This window comes from Nelumbo nucifera, chromosome 2 (assembly GCF_055504915.1).
Source record: "Nelumbo nucifera cultivar China Antique chromosome 2, China Antique-T2T, whole genome shotgun sequence".
Taxonomy (NCBI): Eukaryota; Viridiplantae; Streptophyta; class Magnoliopsida; order Proteales; family Nelumbonaceae; genus Nelumbo; species Nelumbo nucifera.
Genome location: NC_142650.1, coordinates 21,791,764 through 21,818,901, shown reverse-complemented (window position 1 = coordinate 21,818,901; position 27,138 = coordinate 21,791,764). Strand labels below are relative to the sequence as shown.

At 39.3% G+C, this 27,138-nt stretch overlaps 1 protein-coding gene across 2 annotated transcripts in view; it reads left to right on the top strand.

Annotated features, from left to right (window-relative positions):
* The first annotated feature begins 1,622 nt into the window (after window positions 1-1,622).
* Window positions 1,623-27,138, top strand: part of LOC104595157 (golgin candidate 5-like) — a 64,488-nt gene continuing 38,972 nt past the window's right edge. Inside the window, exons 1-6 of one of the 2 annotated variants that reach the window (XM_010255758.3) lie at window positions 1,623-1,846; window positions 2,216-2,422; window positions 3,474-4,534; window positions 5,300-5,371; window positions 19,871-19,945; window positions 25,753-25,867. In XM_010255758.3, the coding sequence (XP_010254060.1) occupies window positions 2,281-2,422; window positions 3,474-4,534; window positions 5,300-5,371; window positions 19,871-19,945; window positions 25,753-25,867 (1,465 nt within the window). In that variant the 5' untranslated portion in view covers window positions 1,623-1,846; window positions 2,216-2,280. The remainder of the gene's footprint in view (window positions 1,847-2,215; window positions 2,423-3,473; window positions 4,535-5,299; window positions 5,372-19,870; window positions 19,946-25,752; window positions 25,868-27,138) is intronic. The other variant, XM_010255759.3, reaches the window with a different exon arrangement.

Below are 27,138 nucleotides of genomic sequence, written 5' to 3'. Positions count from 1 at the left end.
TGAAGAGGCGAGCCCGCCATTAACTACACAAAACCAGAAGGAAGAGAGGGCTCTGATTCTCAGTTTCTTGGTGGCACTGAATGAAATGGATAATGAAACCAGAATGAAGAGGCGAGCCCGTCATTAACTACACAAAACCAGAAGGAAGAGCGGGCTCTTCCTCCTTGTTTTCTTCCAAAGATCTACAGTCGACGTTTTGGCTTTGAACTACACAAATTTTAGACATGTATCAAGCTTGAGACTCACAAGATTTCAGATGCACTTGGAGATCAACAAGCCCGCTATTAAAACCATAGAGGTTAATTTTCTCATCATCACTGTTCCATTGCTCTCATGTTCTTTGGTATCCTTCATTTTGATTTATCGACTCCTGCGTAGACCTTATTTTGAAATTCCAACATTTTCTCATTAATTTGTTCAGATCCCAGATGGAGATATCATTGCTGACTATGTTCACAGACATAAACAGCCATCTTTAGACCATCCTCTTCTGAAAAATCACAAGATCCAGGTACATACGCAGAAATAAAGCTAGCTCTATCTATCTCTCTCTCTCTCATGAGTTTGCTCGTATGTCTGTAACAGAGAGCACCACCATAAATGCCAAGAATGAGAGTGAACAAGGAAGAAGGGATGAGAAACAAGATTAATGGCAGTGAAGGAATGATGTGCATGTCCTAAGGGAATGGTTCCCATAAGGTGAAGCTCAGTGAATGATGTGTTGAGAGCCAAATCTCTGTATCACTTTGGGAAGAAACAACGCATACGCAGGCTTCCTCTTCCCACCCATCAGGACACCCAGACCCAGTCATGGCCCACCACCAATGCATCCATATCAGGGCCTCTCAATTCACTCCCAGAACACCGGATGGGTCGCACAGGTCTTTGCCGGAATGGGGCCGCCAAAGACTGTTATGTTCTTTGGGCATGTCTTTTGTCATGCTGGCGATCGGAGAACCGGAAGTGCTGACTGAACTGCATGCCACAGTTGGTCTCGGTTGGTTCGCTTTCGACTTTTGCTCCACACTGACAGCGCCTGAGAAACCGACCTTGGACCTTTACCAAAGAAAGCACTCTGTTTCTCTGGGAGTCATGGGCTGGTTATCGTTGAATGCCGGATCCATTGGACTTGGCGGAGTTCTCGGAACCATCACATCGGATGGTAAAGGTCCATGCGATGAGAGTTCTTGTCCCAACTAAAGAGCACTCTCATATTGTCTAATCTTCTCCCAACTCCCAAGCATCAGTCAAAATGGCGGGAAATGTCTTGCCCTTGCCACTATTGGCTGGCGATGGTCGGGTTTGGGACGGTGTGAGAACGGTTTCAATCGAGAAGACAATGAACAGTATAAAAGGGTAGTTTGGACATTTAACTTTAAACAGCCGGATAAAATTTTTTTCGAAATTAACTTACAGAATGTTAAACGGAAGGGGGTCCTTGTCTAATGGCTAAAGTTCAGGGGGTCTTTGTCGCAAAAAAAAAGCACAGGAGGGACTTTATCACTAACCCTATAGTACAAGGGGGACCCAAAAAAAAGACAAATTCCAGGGATGGTGCGACTTGCGAGTCGATCCCGAGTTGTCCGACTATCCTTCTCTACGTTCTGTAAGTTTTTGAGTACTTAACATAAAATACCTTACCGTTTCAAGCTCCTTGAAAGCCAATCTCCTTCAACTAACCGACGGGGGATTGGCGAAGTCATCCATACATCTGCATTTCAAACCCTAAATTGTCAGATTATCCATGTCACATATCCAGAGAACACATTCCGTTTGGTAGTAAACACAATTTCGCGCGTTTTGGCCGGGTTCCAGCTTCGACATCGTCGATCCGATCTGTGTGAAGGTATATACTTTTCTTTGGCTCCATTGTATGGATTACATGACAAATTATACTACGTACTCTCCCAGTTATTATGTTTTTTAGTTTATATTTCTTTCCTTCTTGCTCTAGATTCTGGATTTTGCCAGTTTTGCGTTTTACTCGATCATGTTGTCGTAAAAAACAAGAATAAAGGAGAGATAAATATTGGAATTTGATGGACAACAGATTCTTTAATTCATTTTGTTTTCGTCGATGGCCTTGATTTTTGATCTTTACTGTGTGCACACCGAGCTCTGACATTTGCGAGAAAAAAATGTTTAGGTTTTGGCCTTTGGTTAGCTGGGATCTTTACGTCATCGATCTTAACTTCATTTGTTATGTTGTTTACAGGTTTTAATGGTTTTGATCTGAGAAATTTGGAGTTGGATTCAGTGAATTCAGTTATTCCTTAAAGAATGGCGTGGTTGGGGAGGGTCTCTCTGGGGGGCTTCCCGGATCTAGCCGGGGCAGTGACAAAGCTTAGTGAGAGCGTGAAGAATATAGAGAAGAATTTTGATAGCGCTCTTGGGTTGGAGGAGAAATCTGACTCGAGCGAAGGTACGATTTTCTGTCTGCATTTTGGAAAACGTTAATAGATCTCACAATTTTCATAATATTCTTTAGTGTGAATTTTGTGTAATGATATGACACGTATGTGCAGACAAAGAACTCTTTATAGAAACCTGGGACAAACCGCATTAGGCCTTTGGCTAAGGCTTAGGTCCCAACTCAGTTTCACTCCATTAGCCACTCCTGGAATTTGAGTTGATTAGGTTTCTTTGAATGTCAAGAATCTTCAGTTATCTTAGGTTACTGCACACAGTGCCTTGTGGGGAGCATAGATCTACTGCTGAAGATTCAGCCATAAAACATGGTGCTGAGGGAAGGTGATTGGATGACAGAGCATTTCGTGTCATTTGGGTCAATACACCTATTTATGTTGATGACCAAAATGCAATGGAGATGTTGCCTCTGCCAATCATGTATTTTCAGCATGGTGTTTTGCTCCTGAAGCTTCAGCAGCAAAATCGTACTCCCTAGTACCCTTCACTTATTGTAAGTAACATGTACTTTTCATATGCATGCTAAATGCCTTTTGATATGCATATGTATGTGTATTCCCACAAAAGTTGGATTTTTAATTGCATAACTTGGACTTCAATATGCCACAACTTGCAATTTCATACTGCATATTCTAGACTGAAAATCAAATAGAGTAGAATCCAGTGCCTTTGTGTTCATATTCCAAATTTATTAACTTGGATAGGCATATTAAAATTTTATTTGTGGGATATTTTTTTTGTATCAATAGCTATTGCTCAAACTAGGGGCCATTGCTTGGTAATGGTAAAATCTTGGGATGACAAGCGTGAGAGTGCAGGTTCAAGGCTGAGAGCTGACACTTTGTGCAAAGAATGCCAAAGGCTAGGTTTGTCTCCAGTTGACCCATCCCAAGACCCTTAGATAGCTAGGACCAAAGGCTAGATTTGTTCCCAGAATTCAAAAGTAAGAAGTGCATGCCACAAGTCCAAATTGAGTTATCATACTGTGGGAGTACCTGAATTGATTTTATTATGTTTTATCTTGCATTACTGTATGAACTATTTAGCTTCAGGATTATGGCCTTCAGCAACGGAGAGGAAAACACTGTTTGAACCTGTCATGGCCTTTATGGGACACAAAGGTGGAGAAAGTTCTGCTGAACCTTTGGAAAAAGTTGAATCTTCAGATCAAGAACAAGAAAGAGTAGAGACTGATTCAGTTCCTCTAGCTGGCACAAAACAAGTTTCTCCTGACAAAGAAAATGAACCACTCAAAACCAAGGAGGAAAATGAGCATCCAAGTAGTGAAGCAAGCATGAATAATGCAGTTTCAAACCTTAGGGAATCCAGCGAAGATTCAGTCCCTCTAGCTGCCACTAAACAAGTTTCTCCTGACAAAGAAAATGAACCACTCAAAATCAAGGAGGAAAATGAACATCCAAGTAGTGAAGAAAGCATGAACAGTGCAGTTTCAGATCTTAGGGAATCCAATGAAGATCCACAACCATCGTTAGCAAGGACAGATGATACCTTTGTTGAGAATGCTGAGGCAGGGAACTCATTAAACTCCATTCAACAGAAAGAAAGCTTGGAAGTGGGTTTTAGTGAAGAATCACAGTCAGTTGGAGGTAAGCCAGGAGTAGATGAAGTAGAACAAGCTGAAGCAAATGTTCTCCATCTGCCAGGTGAATCAAACTCAAGTATTGATTTGCATGAGAGCCAGGGTGAAGACGAGAGAAAAAAAGAAGTCATTGATGAGGAGTGTCCTATTATACATGTTGAGACCATACATGATAAAAATGTTGGAGCTGAGACTGAGACATCTGAATCAAGTTTTACTGGTATCGCCAAGGATGATGGTTTCAGGGAATCCTCTGATAATCAATCTGCAAATGCTCTGCCTTCAGATATGGTTTCTGAATCTGTTCCTCATGCTGGTGAATCACCAAGTAGCACAGCTGAGATGAACCAACAAGCTAGTGATTTCAAGCCTGACACTAAAGAGCAACATTTAAGCTCTGGAACCAACATACTGGACACTGTCAATTCTGTGACTGAAATGGATAAAGTAAAGATGGAAATGAAAATGATGGAAGCTGCATTGCAAGGGGCTGCTAGGCAGGCTCAGGTATCTCAAATTTCTCATACTACATTCATTTCACATTTGCATCATGCATAACTATCATGTTATGAGTCCCATCTGCACCCAAAAGAAGAGAACCATTCTGAAATACATATAACAAATGGGCAGGAGATTAGTAGGTGGTAAGTAGTTTCTCTACTTGCACTGCAAAAAGAAATACATACCCAACTTAAAGAGCATTGGAAATGTTTTCAACAACTTGGCCCTTCATCTACAGAATTTTTTGTCACTGTTAAAAGATTTAAACCCAATCCATGACAAAAGAAGTATTTCTTGAGAAATTCTGCAAGTTGTTCTACACATTACCTCAAATATCCTTCTATTGATTCTTTCAACAAGCCCCAAATACAGCAAATGGATTAATGGACCACAGAAGTAAGACTTTCCTCTCAAACTGAATCTGCAACTGCTGCTGGACTAACAAAAGAGGAGAAGAACAAAGATGCTAGTCCATCCTAAAGATGAAGAAGGAAAAGTTCACATCCTTTTTTTCTGAGATAATAAATATTTGGAAACAAATCATTTCCAATTATGGCTTGTATTATTTGCTGATCTCCAAGGGCTTGATGGTGATATGTTGGATAACTATTATTGATTTGTAATCTACTGGTATTTGTCTTGATTTATCTTTGATCATTATTGTCTTTGCTTACTGGCCTTTTTGCATGCTCGTATTTTTAATACATAATTTTCTTGTTATAGTCTACAGCCTTTGGTAATTGAAAATTTGAAACATTAAATGTTTTCCAGGCAAAAGCTGATGAAATTGCAAAGCTGATGACTGAAAATGAGCAGCTAAAGGCCGTAATGGAGGATCAGAAGGTAGGTATGGTTCTAATACTGTTTTCTTTTTCACTTTTTAGATGAAACTTATGATCTAACAGCTAACAGATATTCTTTTTTTCCCCTCTTTTGCTTCATAATTTATGTCATTTGAGTGTGTGGTCCTTTTTGTTTGATCCATATTTTAGTTTTCTTTTTTTCTCTCTTTCTTGGAGACTGAATTCATATAAAATATTTTTTGAAAGTTGCTTTTCTGTTTGTCCCCCCCCCCAAAAAAAAAAAAAAAGAAAAAGAAAAAAAGAAACTTGTTGGAATTTATTGAAAGTCAAAGTCTTGTTTGTTTAACTCATGGATCACACCATTCATAAAAACAGTTTCTAAAAAAGAAACTTGTGGGAATTTATTGATGATCTGGTTGACTGGACTTTTTTCATTGAGGTAATGAAACCGTGTAGGTTTGGAGATAGGTGATGTAAATGGATATGGGGGTGTTTGAGAACCTGTCACTATTTGGTGATAGTTAATGGCATAGTTGTGGATTTTTTCTCGGCTAGGTGAGGGATCAGGCAGGGAGATCCCCTCTCTCCCTTCTTGTTCACTCGTATTGCTAATGCTCTTAGTAGACTCATATTGAGGGATGATTCGAGAGGCTTAATCCTAAGGCGGAGAGTGGGAAAGGATTTTGTACTGATTACCCATTTACAGTTTGTGGATGATACGGTTTTATTGTGTGAAAGAGATGAGCAGGATTGGGTTAAGAACCTCAAGTCTTAAATGCAGCTCTTTGAGAGAATGTCAAGTTTAAAAATAAATTTTGAAATTAGCTGCGTAGCTGGGATTAATATGGAAGACGAGGAGATTGAAGGTTGTGCAGCTACTTTAGGATGTAATGTTGCTTAATGGCCTCTGTCTTACTTAGGTTTACCCCTTGGAGCCAACCCAAAAGAAGCTAGGTTTTGGAATCCAGTTTTAGGAAGGTTCTCCAAGAGGCTTGTTGGATGGAAGAAAGGATACTAATCTTTGAGTGGCAGAATTACCTTGATTGGGTCAATCTTATCCAACCCACCTGTTACTGCCTGCCAGTGTTCAAGATCCTAGTAGGAGTGAGTAGAAAGCCTGAGAAGATGATGAGAGATTTCTTATGGGAACCGGGGGAAGGAAAAAGGATGATAGGATTAGTTGGGAAGTGGTCAGTAGAAATAAAAATGTTGGGGGCTTGGAGATAGGTAACATACAAAGAAAAAATTTAGCCTGTTAGGAAAGTAGTTTTGAAGAATGCCTCAAGACAGGGACTAACTTTGGACAAAAGTGATAACGAGTATTCATGGGCTTTTGGACAATAGATGAGATGTTGGAGCATTGGCTAGGGCAAATCAAACCTCTCCTTGGAAAGCCATTACTGCGGTACTACCTCTTTTCCTTCCTTTTATTAGATACAATCTTTGTAGTGGTAACCACATCAAGTTCTAGGAACACATATGGGTGGGGTCTTCCCCTATGAAGGAGCAATTTCCCTCACTTTTTGCACTCACTTGTTTTAAAAATAAGCCCATTTCTAAATTCCTTGTTCCTTCACGGTTCTACCTAAAACAATGACTTTAATTGAGATTTGGGCTTTTGTAGGGGCATAAGAGATTCTGAACTTGGAAGAAGTCTACCTTGACCCATCTATGCATGATAGCCAAATATGGACTTGTACTCCTTCAGGTTCTTTTTCTTGTGCCTCCTTTTATAAAGCCTTATCTCATCCCTCCACTAGCTCTTTGCCATCCTTTCTAGTTAAGGAGGTATGGGGTAAGCCTATTCCTACTAGGATTGGAGCTTTTAGTTGGGAAGTTGTTCTTGGAAAGATTAATACTTGTGATCTACTTCACAGAAAGTGGCCAAAGTGATGTTTATCCCCTCATTGGTGTATTTTGTGCAAGGCAAATGGTGAGAGTTGCTTCCACTTACTAATCTCTTGTCCTTTTATTATTTCTATCTGGGAATAGTTTTCTGCTTGTTTGTGTGTAGGTGGAATCCTCTGGTGGATGTTCAAAGTCTCTTTGCTCCAACTACCTTTGTATTGCCTAAGAAAAGGGGGAGACTCATGTAGACATGTACAAGAGTGGCAACAATATGGACAGTTTGGGAAGAAAGGAATTCAAGATTATTCTTGGAGAAGGAGAGAAGTAAAGAAGACATTACTGAAACAATAATGATTAGAGTGGCACTTTTCTTGAAATCCTTAGAAGCATTCTCAAATGTTTCAATGGATGATATCATCAGAAATTGGAGGGAAGTGGCAGATTCTTGTTCAAGTAAGACCACTATTGATTGTTACTAGTGTCCACCAGGAAGAGTGGTCATCAAACCTAACTTTGATGGTAGTATCAGAGGAAATCCAGGACTTTCAGGTATTGGTGGTGTATTCAGAGACGAGAAAGGCAAGATAATTGGCCTATATTCAGGACTGGCTGGGGGTGGGGGATTTTTTTAGGGCAGAAGTGTTGGCTATGATGGAAAGTGTACAAGGGGTGAAAGAACTGCACATTAGAAAATTGATTATTGAGGGTGATTCAAAGTTGGTAGTGAGTTGGATGCAGAGTGAGGGGATGAAGTTTTGGATCTTCAACAATGAAAAAAAAATCCAGATGGTTAACAAGAGACATGGAAGTAACTCTCAGCTGGATTATGCGAAGTGGCAACTCCCTAGCTGATGTACTAATATTTTCTGGGCACAGTTGTAAAAGAGAGGGCATGGTGTCGGTAGAAATAATAGTTTTTATCTCTCATCGACTTTGCTTTGTATTTACAGTCCTTGTACTCCTCTGATTCTTTCTACTTAGGATTTATGAAGTTATTGATCGAAATAGAAAAAGAAAAGAAAAAGGGACTTGTTACCCTTTTCCATTCTAAACATGGGTTTGTTATTAGCTAGGCATACTTGTAATGTAACACTGTAACTCCTAAGGCATTTCCCTTACTACAGAATTTTTGATAGTAAATAAGAAAAGAAAATTCATTTAGTCAAAAAAAAAGTTATAGATAGAAAACATGTAATAAGGCATCACTCAATCCGCAACAGAAATCCCACTCCACAACCCTATTTTATATGCCCATTACCTACACTGAAATCAGATACAAACACCTACCCAACCAATTACTTAAGATCTCCTCAAACTAGTTTCCAACATCCTGTGCATCCTGACAGAAACTAACCAATTCCAACATCCCCCATTGACTTCTTCTGAAACCATGGATTTTGATGCAAGTCCTGGTTATGTGCCTTAGAACTTTAGAAGCACTTTAGTCTTTTTCTCCTTTTTGTAATTGTCGCCCTACATAAATAATATGGCTAGCACCACCAGCTAGAATTTTTAGTTCTCTTTCAAACTGATCTTTCTTTTTCCTCTTGTCTCTTCTACTGATATTCTCTATGATAAGATGGTATCAGAGCACGATGTTGCAAAACTAGTTCCTCCTTCTTGGTCCTTTTTTCCCCTCTTCTTCATGGATGGAAATAGGAGAGACAGCAATTACACAGGTCTGAACTCTTCTCATTTGCTTTCTCTCCCTTCTATCCTGAGTAGAACTCCTTGAATCAACACTGGACTATAGTGGATGTTCATTCTGAAGTGATTAAAGAGAACTGATATGAGTTTCCTATTTCAACTTACCTTTTTCGGATTGGGAAATTAAAATTTTCTGATCGGACTAGTTTAGAACAGTTGTTTGTGATCCTTTAAACTTGGTTCTTAATACAAACACCAAGAATAGTTCAGTTGTGTGGTGGCTGAATGGTGTAGAGGAGTAGTTCCTTTTTGGATCTGGGGATCCAAATTGAAGCAGGTTATGTACCCGTGTTGGTCATGAGTGACCTGGTTTGTGGTAGAAAAATGGTACTGCAGTGGTTTCCTGTTAACTGTGTCACTTAAGCCAGCTTGTGTGAGGTCTGTATGACCTGTTTGTGGTAGAAAAATGCACAAACCAGTTGTTTGTGCCTTGTGTTTTTTGGCATCGAATTGCTTGGCAGATTGGTTCCAACTCTGCAGTGGTATTTGTTTACCTGTTCTTTGTGGGAACTATAGAAAACATACCCGTCAAGATTTTCTAGAATTGTTTCTTATGGCTTCTGAAGAGTCTGGAACATCTGGAACTATTTCCATTCATAGTGGATTAAGTACTAAATTAGTAATCATGATACCATGAATTTCCCCATGACTATCACTCTATTGGATGGCTTGAACTATTTGGCATGGTCTAAGGAATTGCGATTGGATATCACTGCTAGAGGCAAGGCCAGGTATATCCAATGTTTTAAAAGCGCAAGGGTCATTTTACGCTTGAGGCGTGCACCTTTTTAAAGCAAGGCACAAAAATTCTAAAAAATTCAAAAAATGCAAAATAGTAAAAATAATAAACACATTATTAATTAAAAATATAAACTTAAATTTTAAAATAAATGATTTAAAAAGCCTCTTATCTCAAATTAAAATACATAAACATAACATGTAAAACATATTTAAAATGAAAATTTAAAAATAAAATCAAGCATAGCATATAAAACATATTCAAGCATGTAAACTCTTATTCTCTTTATTTTTTTCCCAATTGCATTACTTCAAATAGCTAATGTGATGTTAAACATTATGCATTCCTGATTCTACGAGCCACCTTTGTACCAAGTCCCTCAAGGCAACCCAAACAAGTCCATATTAGGGTCTTAAAGATGTTTTATAACTTTTAAGTGTCTTTTGAAAATATCTTTTTTTAGGATTAATGAATGAGCAACATTAGCAAATGGGCTTGCCTTGAGGAGCTTGGTTGGGGCTCTGGGGGTGAAGCCCCCGACCCAGCTACTAAACACAAAAAGATAGAGATATGCACAAATTTTCAAACGGCACACGCCTGGGCTGAAGCACAAGGTGCACCGTGCACCAAGTGCACACCTTTTGAAAATGCTGCGCCTGGGACCTAGGCTATGCGCCTCGCCTGTGCACTAGGCATGCCTTGGGTGTGCCTTTTAAATCATTGGGTATATCAATGGAAAAGGAACCAAAAGCAGGTACAACTAAGCATGATAAGTGGGATCAGGAGAACTATATGATCATGTCAAGGCTTTTGAAATCCATGTTGCTTTCAGTGGAGCAGAATTTTATGTGGGCAGACACAGTCCGAGAAATATAGGAATAGGCTAAGTCAACATGTTCAGAGCAGAGTTATTATGCTAGGATTTATCAGTTGTAGGTAGTCTTCCACATGTAAGCAGGGAGAGAGAAGTTTATCTGCATACTATTTAGCAGTTAGCACTTACGTCAGTTTGGAAAGAACTGGACTATTATCTGAATGTGTGTTTGCATTCCTGTTAAGCCTCAACCCTGTGTATGAACCCATTAGGGTATAGATTTTGGGTAGTAAGGACCTCCCTTCTGTCCAAGAGGTATATGCTTTGGTCCAGTCCAAGGAGAGTAGGAGGTCTGCAATGAATGCTTCTAAGGGAGAGCCTATTTCTTTGCCTTTAAGGGGAGGCACTGGTCAGAAGAAGGTGGATGATAAGGATAAGTAGTGGTGTACATTCTGTCAGTTCGGTTCGGTCCAAACCGATGACCTAACCGACTTTGGTTTGGTCATATCCCTCAACCGAACCGAACCGAACCAAACCAAATTTAGTTCGGTTTCTGTCAAATAAAAACAAAACAACTTTCAAATAAACTGGTGCAGCTGTGCAGTCTCAAGAGTAAATTCAAAAAACTGACAAAGGAGAAGAACAACTCACTTGGATAGTTGGATTAACTGGTGCAGCCATGCAGGTCTGAATTCTGAAGTCTCAAAATGTAAAATCTGTTCTCAGTCTGATATCTGTTCTTTGAAAGTCTGAATCTCTGTACTATGCAGTCTCAAGAGTCAGTTCAAAAAAGTTTCTTCTTCTCTCAGCATCTCTAACTCTCTTGGTCTCAAACTCTCTCACTCTCTCCAGTCTCAATTTGTTATTTGTGTAAAACTGTAAATCACAGTTTTGCACTTTTGCTTTGCTTGCCTCTTAGAGTTTCCACTTTCCACTGGAAACTGGAAATTTGACAGTTTGGCTCCCTCCTAGACTCTAGACTCCTAGCCAAACTTGGCAAGTCTGGTTGGCTGTGTTTTTTGAGTTTCCCAAATCAATCACAATATTCCAATTCGACAATTCCCAGTTTCCCACATCCAATTTAGCACTTACTACTACTAGATACTAGTAATTAGTAAAGAATGTAAAGTAGTAAATTAGTAATTAATTTTACTATTATTATATAAGGGCCCAAAGCCCAAAGGGATAAGGGAGATTTAGCATTTAGGAATGGTAGTTCGGTTCGGTTAAACTTTGTACATAAACCGAACTGAAACCGAAAACTGCTTTTTCACATATAAAAAACCGAATCGAACCAATATCCGAATTAACCGAACCAAATTTGCTTATTTGGTTTGGTTTTCGGTTTTTGATCCAAATTTGAACACCCCTAGGTGTACACACTGCCAGATATCCAGGCACACCCTTGAGGCCTGTTGGGAACTTGGGATTTGATTGGGAAACCAAAATGGGCCCTGGATTCGGTGAAGAAATCAACACTAGAACAGAACAGGAAACCCACCCAAAAGTACACTTCAGCTAACTTGGCTTCCCAAGAATCATCCCAGGTCCATGTAGATGTTTTTTTTTGATGATTAGAATAAGTTTATTAATGAGCAATAGATAATAGTACAAAGTCCCCGAGTAGAGGCATGAGTTGCAACCTCTCCGGGCTAGTTAAGTACAAATTCCAGATTACTAATAGTTTACAAAGTAGCACAAAAAAGGTCTTCCCTGGAAACCCCCTGTTTGGCTAAAGAATCAGCCATAGAATTAGCAGACCTGCTAACCCATTTTACCTCAACTCTCATATTGCTGGTTAACCACTTTACTTTTTTGATGAGATCTTTGTAGCCCCAAAATGGTAGTATCTGGGTTTAGAAGCCATCCCGTTACCACCTGAGAGTCCCCTTCAACTAGGAGATGCTCCACTCCAAGCTGGTTAGCAATCTGAATTCCTTGTACTGCAGCAAGGATTTCTGCCCTTGTGGAGTCCCCTACTCCCACCGGTCCTGAGAATAAGGAGATTATGTTGCTGTCCTTATTTCTCAGGACACCCCCTATACCTGAAGGCCCTGGGTTACCTTGGCTGCTTCCATCAAAATTCAACTTGATGACACCTTCCAAAGGCGGAACCCATTCTGGCAAGATTCTATTCATCTTTGTTGAAGTGTTAGCTATTATTAACCAATTCCTCCACAAGTCATCAAAGGAGAAATCATCAAACATATCTAATGTTTTCAGCCAATGGATTGTTCTTGTAAGGATGCAGTTCTTCACTTCATCTAACCCTCTTTCCTTCTTTGAAAATATTCTTCCATTCCTTTCCTCCTAAAGAGTCAACAAAGTGGCTGCCCTGACACATTTCCACATGACTTTGCCTCTTCTAGTGTGCCAAACAAAAAAAGATGGGTTAAATAACAACCTTAAATCGGAAGGCAAAGACCACCTACCTCCAAATAAACAAAGGCTCCAATTCCATAAAGCTGTAGCAAAAGAACAAGAGATCAGCAAATGGAAACAATCCTCATTCTTGGCCTTACACAAGGAACACCAATTTGGGGAAAGACAGAGAGGGTCTCTTTTTTCTATAAGTTTTCCAAAGTATTGATTTTTCCATAGTAGACTTCCCAGTAGAATACAACAATTTTGGGGGGAATAGGTCGCGCCCAGACTTCTTTGAAAGGGAAACCTTGGGAAATGGGGTTAGAACTGAGGGATTTTAGAAAGGAAGCACAAGTAAATGTACCTTTTGGAAGAGGAGTCCAAATTCTTTGATAAGAAAAAGTGGGGTCCAAGCAAACAGATTCTAGTAAATGAATTAACTCAACAACACAACTCAACTCACCATCACTTAACCCTCTATGAAAACCGAAGTCCCAGTTTAAAGACAAGGGGGTTAACGGGCTCCGGAGAAAGTTTGCAATTGGCTCATTTTTGTGACGGGAGAGGGAATAGAGTGAGGGGAAACGATCTTTGAGGGGTTGTGTACCCATCCAAATATCCTCCTAGAATAGAATGGCATTACCAGAACCAACATCATACCTGATCAAACTGAGGAAGCGGGGGAGAATACCATGTATATCCTTCCAAGGTGTTGTGAGGGTAACTCGATGAGATATCCCGGAATCCCATCCATTTCCAGAGCAGCCATGTATGCTTTCCACCACATCATGCCATAGTTTCTCTCTCTCTCTCTCTCTCGGGGCCATCTCCATAACCACTTCCCTAAAAGGGTTACATTCTTCAGCACTATGTTCCCTATCCCTAGACCCCCTTCTTCCTTTGGTTTGTTAACTATCTCCCATCTAACCAAATGATCCTTTTTCACCTCTCATGGTTCCCATAAAAAGTCCTTCATTCTCTTCTCCAGTTTCTTAGCCTCCCTTGGAGGAATCTTGAACACTGAAAGGAAGTAGGTTAGAAGATTGGCAAGTGTAGCCTTAATTAAAGTCAGCCAACCCCCTATTGAGATGCAATTCTTTTTCCAAGCCACCAAGTATTTATCAAATATCTCCACAATAGGGGCCCAAAAACTACTTTCTTTAGGGTTAGCTCCTAAGGGTAGCCCTAAGTATGTCAAAGGCCCAGAATAAATGTTGCAACCTAAGCACTCTGCAATGTATTCAATCTCCCTATTCTCCCTATTTACTCCAACCACACAACTTTTATCAAAGTTTACCCTCAAGTTGGAGACATTCTCAAAGGTTCTTATTAGATTCTTAAGGTTCTCCACCTTACTTAACTCATTCCCTTCACAGAAAATAACAATGTCATCAGCAAACTGAAGGTGAGTTATTGGAATGCCTCTGTTCCCTATTCTCCTGAAGGGATGAGAGATCCATCGTATGGATGGCGGAACCCTGCAGGAAGGTTGGGCGAAATTTCAAAATTTCTCTCTCCCATTTGGGAATCGCATTCCCTATTTTAGAAAACTGCATTTTCAAGGATCAATCTCGAACCAAACCAGACCAAATCTAAAACCAAAAGGGAGGAGAGGGATATACCTGATACGGAGTAGCAATAACTCTCAATGAAGGTGTTCACGCCCAAGGAGAAAACCAAAAACTGCTTCCACTGAAGATGACATAGTGTGAGGTGAAGCAGGATCAGCAGGACAACTCTTCAGCAAGAACCGAATTCTTCAGCAAGAATGGGGTAGAGGGCTGGTGAGCACGACTTTAGATTGCTTCTTCTACCAAGATGCAATATCAAGAAAAATTCTTGATCACTCCCATAGGTGGAGATCGAACTAGGTAGGGGCGGCAAGAATAGGGAAGAAAAAGAGCAGAAGACAAGAGCAGTCAAACTGTGTTGTCTTCTCTCTGTATTCATCGAACTGTGAATGAATCTGGAGGTCCGCCCTGCTCTCTTATTTATAGCCTTAAAGAGAAAATTTCCTAATCCAAATATTTTATTTGGATCTGCACTCTTTAAGTGATAAGGATAATCCCTTATCTTATCTGCAGATAAAGATCAGCCTTCCTAATCAAATTAGGAGTTCCTTTGATCCAAATCTTTATTTGGATCTGGACTCTTTAAGTGGATAAGGATAATCCCTTATCTTATCTGCTGATCCAAATCCCAGATCCGCCCCTATTTAATTAATTGACTTAAGCCTAGTTCGAATTGGGCTTTAGGCCCATTAAGTTTATGTGCTCATTTAACCTCTTAACCTGCTGCCCAGTTGGCTTTCCTTGTATGGCGTGGGATCCAAACATTGATCTACACATCAGCCACATGGGTTCAGCCCGGCCTTTGCTACAAGGCCTGGCCAAATTCACTGTAGGAGACAGTGAACCCCTAAGTCCATCACCATGGGCTCTTAATGGGCCTAACATTTACACTAAATGGTCCTTGGGTCCAATCACCTTATGAAAACCCAAGGACTGTGCGCAAATGTAAGATTAGTCCATCAGGTATTACCCTCAATGGTCTTACACTTAACCTCTCAGCCCATAATGATCAACCACTGTCTGACAAGAGAGGACCTCTCCCTCGGCCGCAAGGAACAATGTTGCACTCTACTCACATGGATCCCGGGAATTAAAACCTTTTGCAAACATTTTGAAACCATAATATATATGTATATCTCTATATAAATATATTTTGCAAAACAAATTTCAACGGTTGAAATCAACTGTCGGCAATTTAAGTTTCCATTAGAGAGAGTGCACCCCCGATTCACTTTGTTCGACAAAGGGGCTGATCCTGTCACTATGATCACCCACTCAGATGAATTCTCAGACTGTCCCAACATACCTAGGTTTTGACCCCCTCTAAGGATCTCACTGATTGGCATATCAAAGACAACCCAATCTGACACTTGGTGCAGTACCATAATTGACTCTAGGGGTCAGGTGTAACATTCCAGTTTTGCCCATCTATCTCCAAGGTCCAGGGCAATACTAGAATTTCGGTCAGGTTCAGGGCTTCAAGAAAACCCACACTACATGTACCTCAGGTCTCACCCTGGCAGCTGAGACAAGCCACCCCAACCAACTTGGCGGTATATCAGTGTCAGCCTTGGCAGGATAAATCTCCCAGATCTATCCAACGGCTGTGAAGATTCTAAACTAACACGAGTCTCATAAGTGTCCAGTTTAAGGGTATTACACAGAAACACACCACAATGACATGAATCAATTATGTATTTTATTCATTTACAATAAATGTCAATAGGTACTTCAATCTAATTGGAGCTAAGGGCATATCTGTCTAACATCTCCATCCCTTTATTTGGCCCTCCTCATCTGCTTTGGAGATCATTCTATTGAAGACATCAACAACAAGAGTAAAGAGGAAAGGGGAAAGTGGATCACCTTGTCTTAAACCTCTATTGGCTGGAAAGAAGTTCTTAACAACCCCATTCACCAAAACAGAATAATGACAAGAATTTAAACATCCTCTTATCCAATTACACCATTTATCCCCAAATCCACGTCTTCTTGACATCTCCAGCAGGAAACTCCAATCCACTAAATCATAGGCCTTCTCCAAGTCTAGTTTATAGACAAATCCTTTTCTACCCGATCTCCTCATCTCTTCCACACTCTCATTTGCAATAAGGATCTGATCCGTAATTTATCTATCCTGTATAAAGACTCCTTGTGCTTGGCTAATGAGAGAAGGTAGAACTGCTTTGATCCTCCTAGAGAGCACTTTTGCCAGAATCTTATGGATGCTTGTCACCAGGCTGATTAGCTGAAAATCTTTGGGGTGTTTGGCATCAGTCTTTTTAGGAATTAAGTTTAGAAAGGTGGCATTGATTTCAGGACTCACAACATGTTTGTCCTCAAATTCTCTAAAGGCTCCAATTAAATCTTCTTTGACTATGTCCCAACAATCCTGAAAAAAGCCATTGTAAATCTGTCTGGACCTGGTGCCTTAGCCCTATCCATAGAAAAGATAGCTTGTTTAATTTCCTCTTCCTCAATCATTCTTTCTAGCCATACCCTATCTGTTTGGTTCAAAGTTGGCCAATTCTCCTCCCCCACTATTAACCGATTCTCTAAAGGTCTCTAAAAGATTGATTTGAAATGATCCACAATCCTACTAGCAATCTCCTCTTGAGAGGTTATCTCCACACCATCAACCTCCAGCTTTAGTATCAAATTTTTCCTTCTTCTCCCATTAGCCATAGCATGAAAAAATTTGGTATTCCCATCCCCTTCCTTGATCCACTTATGTCTGGATTTTTGTCTCCATGAAATCTCCTCCCTCAACAAGATCTCCTCTAACTCCTTTTTCAGTTTCCTTCTTATTTCTCTGTCTTGCTCATCCATCATTCCTTGGGATTCTTTTGCATCTAAATCCTCAATCTGAATCAATAATCTAGCTTTTACCTCCTCCTTTCTTCCAAATTGATCCTATTCCATTATTTTATTTTGCTCGTCAACCTTTTTAATTTTTTGTGGAATCTAACCCCATTCCATTTCACTTCTCTCATCTCTTCACTCCACCATTTCTTAACCTTAGGCAAAAAATCCGGATGTGTCAGTCACATATTCTCAAATCTGAATGGTCTGGGTCCATTATCAAAAGGTTCTTGTCCTACTTCTATAGGGCAATGATTAAAGGTTATCCTAGGTAGGGCCTTAGCCACCAAACCTCTCCAATGGATCTCCCAACCCTCATTAAATAGGAACCTATCAAGCTTCGAGCAAATTGGGTTTTCTTGGAAATTGGACCAGGTGTAGGTAGCCTGTAGTAAGGGAAGCTCTCGTAACTCATAGGAATTAATGAAGCCATTGAACTTCCTCATACTAGTTGTGATGGCCTGTCTGGGATTATTTGACTCAGTTGTGAATCTTATTGCATTAAAGTTGCCTTCCAAACACCAAGGGCCTTCCCTTAAACCTTGAATTCCATGAAGCTCCTCCCATAACTCATTCCTCTCTCTGTGATTAGTTGGACCATACACATTTCTTAGCACCCAAATGAAACCATCTTCCACCATTCTGAATTTTAGGGATACAGTGAAGTTTCCTATTAACTCTTCTATTGGTTCTACGAAGTCCTCCCTCCACAACATAACTATTCCCCCCGAAGCTCCCCACGACGGAGCTGAGCACCATCTTACCCCTGTTATTTTCCAAACCTCTCTAACCCATCTCCTATCCAATTCAGCTAATGTTGTTTCTTGCAGCATCATAACATCATGTCTTTCTCTCCTAAGTAACTCCTTAATCGATCTCCTCTTTCTAGCACTGCCCAAACCCCTTACATTCCAACTGATTATCTTCATTTACCTTCAAGAATTTAGCCCTCCAGAATTGTGTTCCTTCATTTAGAACTCTTTTTCCTTTCCCCTCTGCCACTGAACTTGATATCCCCTTCAATGTCCATTATTAGTCTCTCTACTTCAGACTTTTTCTTCTTTTTCCTATCCTTATTTCCAACTAACTTCCTGTTCTGTCTTGTATTTCCTAATTCCTGCCCCAATCCATTGGATCTTGCCTCAGATTCCGGGTTATTTGGAATCACCTCTAGCATTTCCTCCTTCTGTTTATATTCCTCCAATAGGACACAAATCTGCTCCTAAATCCATTCTAATTCCTCCTGATTCCTCTCTACCAATCCAACTCCCTTCTCAGTACGTACTCCATCAATATCAATCGCCACTCCCTTGATTCCCTGTAGATGTTACTAGTTCTGGTCTCAAAGAAGACATCCTCAATTTGTTCCGTGACCATCTGTAATAGTATGGTAGGTCACTCCGACAGACATATTCAAGACCTACCCCCTCAACTTCATTTGCGTCTACATCAGGTAACATAGCCTCTGCCTTCCATGTGTTCTCTGATGCTCCAAAATCTCCTTGGGTCATTGATTCTGGGGCTTCAAACCATATCATTGGTAAGTCCAATTTTTTTTTTGGGTCTTATTGCCACTCCTAAGTTCTCACCATAGCAGCTCCGATGTGCATGGTGGTAATACTATGGAGTTCCTCCTGGTTAGGATTCAGATTACGGTTTCTAGAGAGAGAGAGAGATAGTCTAGGCTAAAAAACTCCACTAGCTACCATCTTCAACCTCCGATGAGGGTTGGATCTTGGAAGAAAGAGAGGTAGAGGAGAGAGAGAGAAGGGAAGGGGGTGAACATCAAGATAACAAAGCGGAAAGGGAAGAGAGTGAAAATTGAAACTGAAAAAAATCCAAATTTGTCAATGGTTACCTGTTGGATAACTATGATCCAACCCACCCAAACCATTAAATCTCCCTTTATTGGGTTACCCAACTTGTCAATGACTTAGGATTAAATGGATACAACCCAAATTGTCAGTTAATGGTTGGGTTTAAAAATTGCCAGTTGCCACACCTACTGGAGACAAAGATCTGTGAGCAATGGAGGTAGGGAGGTGATGGTGCTCTTCAGTGCAACGTTTGGATGAAAATGACAACAAGGTTTAGTTTTGCACCTATTTTCTAACTTCTGAACAAAATTACCAAAACACTCTTCCTTACATGTGTGAATCCCACACATGTATACAATTTTTTAAGTTCTGCTAAAACATATGTTATACGTAATGTTCAATTTCCATTGAGTAGCGAGATTTTCTCACTTCCCAGAAACAAACGTTTCTCGTTTATTTGTCAATCCAAATGTATTTTTCGTCCAGAGAAACACAAGAAACAAAAAGAAATATTTCTTTGGATGGATGCCAAATGGGACCTAGAGTGCAATATCTAGCAGCAAAGTGAGTGTCTATGCTTCCATGGGAGCATGCGTTTTTGGAACTATTCTTTGTTCATTCATACATTCTTGCTTGTGCTTCGTTGTATTTATTTCATATTGTTGATGCACTTGTTTGTTCCAAGTTTATTTAACACCTATGAAGTGGTATTGTGTAGCCATCAAGGAAATCATTCTTATTATACATCGTGCTGAAACCACTTTGCAAGTATCAATGCATATTTTTTGATTGTTATTTGTTGAACATTGTGCTACAGAAAAAATCCAATGTATTAGAAGTTGAATCACTGCGAGATGAGTACCATCAAAGAGTGGCAGCTCTTGAAAGGAAGGTGTGTTCTATTTTTGTATCACCTTTGTTGCTCTATGTTAGAATTAGATCTTGTTTTGATATCAAATTTGAGGTTTTAACTGTTTTTGGGCATTAACAAGGTAACCTTAGGCTTTAGTAATTGGTCTCTATTTAATGAGGCGAGAGTTCTTAGCTATGTACCCATTAGTGTTGTTTTCTGTTTTTTCCCCCTATTTTTTGTGTCTTGTAATGGCACGGGACCTCTAGAGATTGCCAACTTACCAACTCCATTGACAATCTTACTTATTGCTTATTGAAAGATATTTCATTTTTGACTTCCCTTTGTTATGCTGTTATTATTAAAGGATACTTTGATCTAATCTCATCAGTTTATTGTAGGCAGTGAATGTGACTTTGAAGCCAATTTAAACTCCATCTTATATTCTATCCAACATTCAAAATTATAATTCAAATGGTCTCTTGGTCTTCTATTGTGTGAGATGAAGGATTGTTGAAAATAAATGTTTGAATATTCACAACTTGTATCCTGTGAAGGTTTAAACCTCATGATGATACATGTCTAATCTATGAATTTGAAATTTATAGAGTTGTAGGGCAATAATGTCTTTATTTATGTTGCTGTTAGCATGTTAGTAGTGTCAGCAAGTTGGTTATTTCAGTTTCTTTCTTTAGTTCCTGATGAGTTGTGTGTTTTTTTTTTTGATCAATAACATCAACTTCATTAAATTAAGAGAAGAGAGGGAATTCCTGATGAGTTGTGTTAGTAAGGGCATTATTGTAAGTTAGCTATCTTTTAAATCTTTAATAAAAATAGCTGATTGGGGTGGCAATGCAAGCTATTACCCACTCTTTTATGAATTCTTTCTCTTTGACTTCTTTCTCCTTTCTTCTTCTCTTACTCTCTTTCTCTCTTCTTCCTCTTCTATTCTCTATTTTTCTTGTTGAATTCTCATCTAGAGTAGGATTGGTCACAGTCTCTACTAGACAAGTAAATTAAGTAATGCTTACAAAAGATCACAAGGACTCCACAAGATCACTCTGTCACTGTCATCTAACTTGTTTTCTTCAACATGGATGTTGAGAACCAGTTGTGATGGGGATTCTAAACAGCCCCTGGAGACATCAGAGGCTGTAATGTTACATGCTCATCTATTATATGGCATGGTGATCGTGCATAGTGCATCTAGTTCTAGGATCTTGAGTTACGCATTACATGTGGTCATTTGCTTTCTGATATGGCATGATGATGGTTTTGGGTCCAACTGGGATCTTTAGTGATGTTTTTCTGCTCATTCCTTGAGTTTTGGGCAGCGGTAATACTTTGATCTTTTCGTTGGATTCATGTTTACTTCAGTTGTTGGGCTCTAGTTTTATTTAATCTATTTTTATTTGTTTGATTTCACCTTATTTAGTTGTTAGGTGCAGTGTTGTTTATTAAGTAGAAGTTTTATTATTAGAGGTATTTTTAGTAATTCAACTGATTGTAGGCTGGCCTCTTCTGCTTGGGGGTTGAGGTGGAGAGTAAATACTTGTTATGTTATATTTTACATTTTTCAATGAAGATTTGAACTTCTTTGCTGCTATTGAGCTTGGTTAGGTGATGCTTTGTTCACTTAGTGTGATTTGTAGAGAATGCTAGAGTGATTCTAAGTTGCCTTTTTGTGTTATCTGAGGGGCGGGAGTTCTTTCAACATGCATTAATTCTCAAAAAGTGATCATGCCACAAAAAAAAAAATCACAAAAAGGATCAAGGCTAATCATTCTATGAAATTCTCTTCAAGGACCTCTTGAAATGGACGAAAGATAGGAGAGAGAGAACTTGGATCTGAACTATGAATCTGTGATGCCTTTCTCATTTGAATTCCTGCCTTTTATAGGCTTACAACAATATAAATTGGGTTCAGTTACAGCCATGGGAATCTATAATCGCCTTCTACTGATGTTGCCTTTGTCTGGAAACTTGCCGGATCAAACCTGAGCTGGAATTGGGCTGAAGTACCATGGGCTGAATGGGAACAGGCCTAACAGCTCCCGTCCCCTCAAGCTGGACCTTGGCATCAAGTTCCAATTGCGGAAAATCTTCATGTAACTTGAAGTAGGGCTCCCAGGTAGTAAATGAGACCATACCACGAGAGCTTCTGATATTACTTGGCCATCCTTCTGGACCCAGCAGAAGCGTGTGATTTTAAGTGGCTCCATGACCAAGGTGCCTTCATCAGTGAACTGAGGTAAATAAGGGGCAGCCCAGTTCACGAGGTTCCCACCAATGTGGGGTCTGGGGAGGGACAGATGTATGCAGCCTTACCTCTGCACATACAAAAAGGCTGTTTCCAAGATTTGAACCCTGGTCACCCAGGTCACAGACTCGCAATGGAACAACCCAACCATTGTGCCAAGGTAAATCTGAACAGCTAATCATTCCTTCTCTGATGCACTTTTAGGAGTGAGACATGAAAAATGGGATGTCTTCTGGAGGAGAGAGGTAGTTTGAGTTTGTAAGCAGCTCCACCAGTCCTTTCTAGAATCTTGAATGGATCAAAATATTTGGGTGCTGATTTGTTCCAACTTCCAAGCATGTCTTGTCACTACGGTTTGCTTGTGAGACTAGGAATGGCAATGGGGCAGGGATCATATTCCTCACCCCCGATTCTGAAATTAACCCCCATCCCCATCCCCATCCCCAATCCTTGCCGGGGATGAAATTTGTCCTCCATCCCCGATCCCTGACGGGGATGGGTTCCCCGCAGGGACCTGAATCCCCAGAATTTTTTTAGATAACAGTATTTTTTTTTGAAAATAAATTTATTTAAAATAAATAAAAATATTAAATTATAAATAATGTTTTAAATACATTTTGATATATATATAATATAAATAATATAATAATATTTACAATATAAATAATATAATAATATTTATTAAATATAAATAACATTTATATATATATATATATATATACCCCATCGGGGATGGGGAAAATTGCCATCCCTATGTGAGGCTGTAATTTCAAGTACACTCAATCACTCACTTGGATTTCAACTGGCCACTGCTTTTTATGATAGGTTCTCTTCATTAGTTGTTGGACCCGAAGAAGGTTGGACTTGAGATCTTGAAGACTAATGTTCTGTAGGATGTGTTATTCCAAAGAGGCCACTGCAATAGAACCTCTCTCATAAGGGATGAGAGGTGGTGGATCCTGTCCATACAAGGCCTTACAGGTGGTGTTATACCACTATTCAGCCCAAGGGAGCCATTTCATTCAACCTTTAGGTCTCTCACCTGCGAAGCAACGAAGGTATGTCTGCAAGCATCAATTCACCACCTCCATTTGACCATCGGTCTGCGGATGATAACTGGTGGACTGCTGGAGCATAGTGCCTTTGAGCTTAAGGAATTCCTACCAAAACCTGTTCATGAACACCGAGTCTCAGTCTGATATGATAAAGCGAGGTATCCCATGCAGCTGTGCCACTTCTTTCACAAACAACTTGACAACCAATGCTGCACTGTAGGAATGAGGTTCAACAAAATGACTATGTGGTAAAGTGATCAATGACAATAATAATGACTGATTTGCCGGAAAATACTGGAAGGCCAGGCACAAAGTCCATAGATATGTCTTCCCACACTGATTGGGAATGAGCAGGGGTTGAAGTAAACCTACTAGCATTTGAGTGTCATATTTCTTTGCTGGCAGGTAGAACATGCTGCAACAAACTGTGAACTTGGCCTCTCATTCCCTTCTAGAGCTGAGACGCTAGTTCTGATAGGTTCTAAGCACCTTAGAGTGGCCACTGACAGGAGAAGAATGAAATGGGTCCAGTAATTGTTGTATATGGGCTGAGTTTTCTAGGATTACCATTTGGCCTTTATAGAATAAGAGTGCACCCTGTAATGAGCAATACTGAGAGAACCGGATTGGGCATAGACCCAGAAAAGGGAGAGGTTCATGGGTCAAAGGTTGAATTGGGGTTGAACCGTGATGGTGATATATATGTGTGTATGTATGTATATAATATGCACAATTATATAATACATATGCAATAGTTTTAATTATATAAATATATTCAAAATATATAATTATATTTGCTATAACATATACTTATTTTATTTTAGTTCCATTTTTTATTTTACAAATTAATATTTACGGCCAAAAAGGCATTTTTTGGCAAAAATAGTAGGGCAGGAAAGGTGCCTTTGGGCCTTGGGAAAAAAGATCACCCAAATCGGACATTTGACTACAAAGTTATGGCCTCCAGAAGTTTGCATATTAAGTAAAAAAAGCTAAACAAAACTGGCTGGTTTTATGAAACTGGGACTGGTTCACTGGTGGTTTTCTGGTTGGGCCTGTTGGTCAGCTGGTTTTGGCTGTTTTTTCATGACTTCTGGTTTTAGGGGTATGACTGAACCGCTAGGGGCCTGGTCGCGGTTCAACCAATCTGGCCAGTCAGTCTGGTCCGGTTTTCTAAACATTGGTATTGAGTAGCCAGGCATGGCAGATGGGTTCTGGGCCCATTTTTTATACGAGGCCTGAAGTTGTGGATGGTTAGCTGATTCCCTTTGCAAGTTTGCAATCAGAGGGTAAGTGGGCCGATACATTAACATGGGTCCAAGCCCCTGATTGAAACTCTGCAATAGAAATATAGAACTATGGAGGGGTTCATTTTTTTTTTTTAATATTTCCTTGATGATCCTATTCTACCTCCCCAGCCTATGCTTCCTGCTTTCCATGAATTCTTTAGAAAAAGAAGAGGATCAATAGATAACGACGTTCTATACAGTCAATGATGTTCTTCATCTTTAATCCTTTCCTTAGTTATTTATTACTTCTTGTTCATCTGGGCCTTTGAAACCTAAAATATTCTAGCCCTTCATAAGCCCTAGGGAATTTTGAGAAAATTCATTATAGCCTAACTAACCATTCTATCCACTGCTATTGTGACCTTTGGAAACTTTCAAGTACTAACCTAATAAGGGCCTTTTCTCAATCCTGGCTATCTGGGTCTCTTGGATTTTTTTTTTTTTGAAATTTGAGCACTTTAATATCAATCACGTACTGAATAATCAAAGCCTATTAACCTTAATCCCAATTTAATGCAACCCATGGTTTTAGAAGTCATGAGATCTAAACTCATCTGCATTATTCCATTTGATTTAATCTTTACTCAGAAACATGTAATTTGCTTGAAGTCTGCAACTTCTTTTTGGTTCTTTACCAAACTGGCTTGAGTACCATCCATGAGTTTGGTGGATGTTCTCAGTGTACTTTTCTTCAACTGCTTTCTGTGAAAGCATTTTATTGGTGATAAAGGATTGATTTTTCTCACTGTGTCATGTATGTTAGATCCTTCAAATGTTCTAAGTTTTCTTAATGTTCAGTTGACAAATTTTCTTAAGCTAACAATAATGTTTTTTTTTTTCTTTTTATGCATAAAACTAATTCTATAGTATGGGGACTGGGGAGGGGGATTTCCATATCCAACCAACCCCTCATTCTGCTTGGATTTTAGATCAGCTGATCTTCTAGAAAATAATATTGCAAGAGCAGTAATATCGAGAATAAGCTTTTCTGTGGTATATCATTTCTGAGTTGAAGATATTCTTGTATTTTTGTATTGGGTACCTGGGATTGCCCATTTCTTGTATTGAGACCTTGAATTTATTATTGTCCGTCTTTACATAATTTAATGCAATACTTTTTGTTCTTATTAGAAGATGTTATCAATAAGCTAAACAAACGATAATAATCTGTAATTTCATAAGGTGTGTGGATTCTCTGGCTTTTGTTTTGCAAACAATGACATGCAATTGCACTCATGCTTTCAGGTTTATGCTCTTACTAAGGAAAGGGATACACTGCGGAGAGAGCAAAGTAAAAAAAGTGATGCTGCTGCACTTTTGAAAGAAAAAGATGAGATCATCAATCAAGTAATGGCTGAAGGTATGGTAATGAATCTGATGCCATATTTACTCTGTTACGGGGATGTTCTATAGCTCTTTCATGGTTAATATCTTGAGTCTAAATATATAACTCTAAATTTCAGTCATTAGGGGATGACACTCAATCAACATGGTAAAGGCATGGAAAATGGCAGGCAGATAGGGGGAAACACCTTATTGCCCAAGTGCAAGAATAATGTTTATCAACTACTTTCTGCATTTAAATTCATAATTGAAAAAAAATTATTTGGCATTTTTTAGTAATATGCATTATGATATGCCATTGTAGCAGTGTGTGACATAATAGGATGGATATGTTATTTCGTAGGCAGAGTAGAGTCGCCAACTTACGTGGTTAGGGATGCAAAGGTGTTGGCATCTGGGATAAACATTGTATAGTCACTTGTTGTAAAGGACCAATATGAAGTAGTTTTCTACATTCCCATATTGCTTCACTTTAAATTAATGCAGTTATACTTTACCATTTAAAAAAAATCTGGGATCAAAATCTCATTATATTCAATCAAACAAGAAGACTGATTGAATTGGAGTCCGTTCGGGGATTTTGATTTGGGTTCTTGTTGGGTGGCGGCTGTGGGTGCTTGGGGCTTGAAAGGGAGTCGTTTTGGTTGTTTTAATGATCGGGTTTTCATTGTTTGTTTTGTATCGCTTTTGTTTCCTTTTGTAAAGGGTTTAGTTTGTGAGGGGTCAGCCTGTCTGGGGTGTTTTGGCCTGGCCGGGTTTTGTTTTTTCTTAGTTGGGTTTTCATTGAGTGTTTGTGTTTCTTTTAACTTCTTTTTGCTTAATAAAATTTTTTCTTAATCTTAAAAAAAATATTGGACCACGTGCATCCTTGAGTTTGGTGGTTTCTATGTACCGTTCTCTTTATTATTTTCTTTCTTTTAATATAAGTTTCTTGTTATTGTTCAACAGAACCAAAAGGGTATGCAAAGGTACCTATCGTTACCTGAATATAGATCAGGTATGCATGTTTGATGCAGGAGCCAAGTGGTCAGACACGGGATGTTTTGAAATTTTATGCATGTTTGCAATTTTAGACAACTGCATATTTTTTTGGTAAATTTACATTTTTGTGACCTGGGGGGTGGGGTCAGCCTAGTAGTTTGATCTGTCTAGTTCTATCCTAACTTTTTTTGAGATAAGTTATACCCTAACTTGGTCAAATAATTTAAGAGTTATTTTCTTATGATAGTGGCAATATGGTATTTCCATATTTCTGAGTTAGTATGGTTGGCCACCCTCATAGTGTCT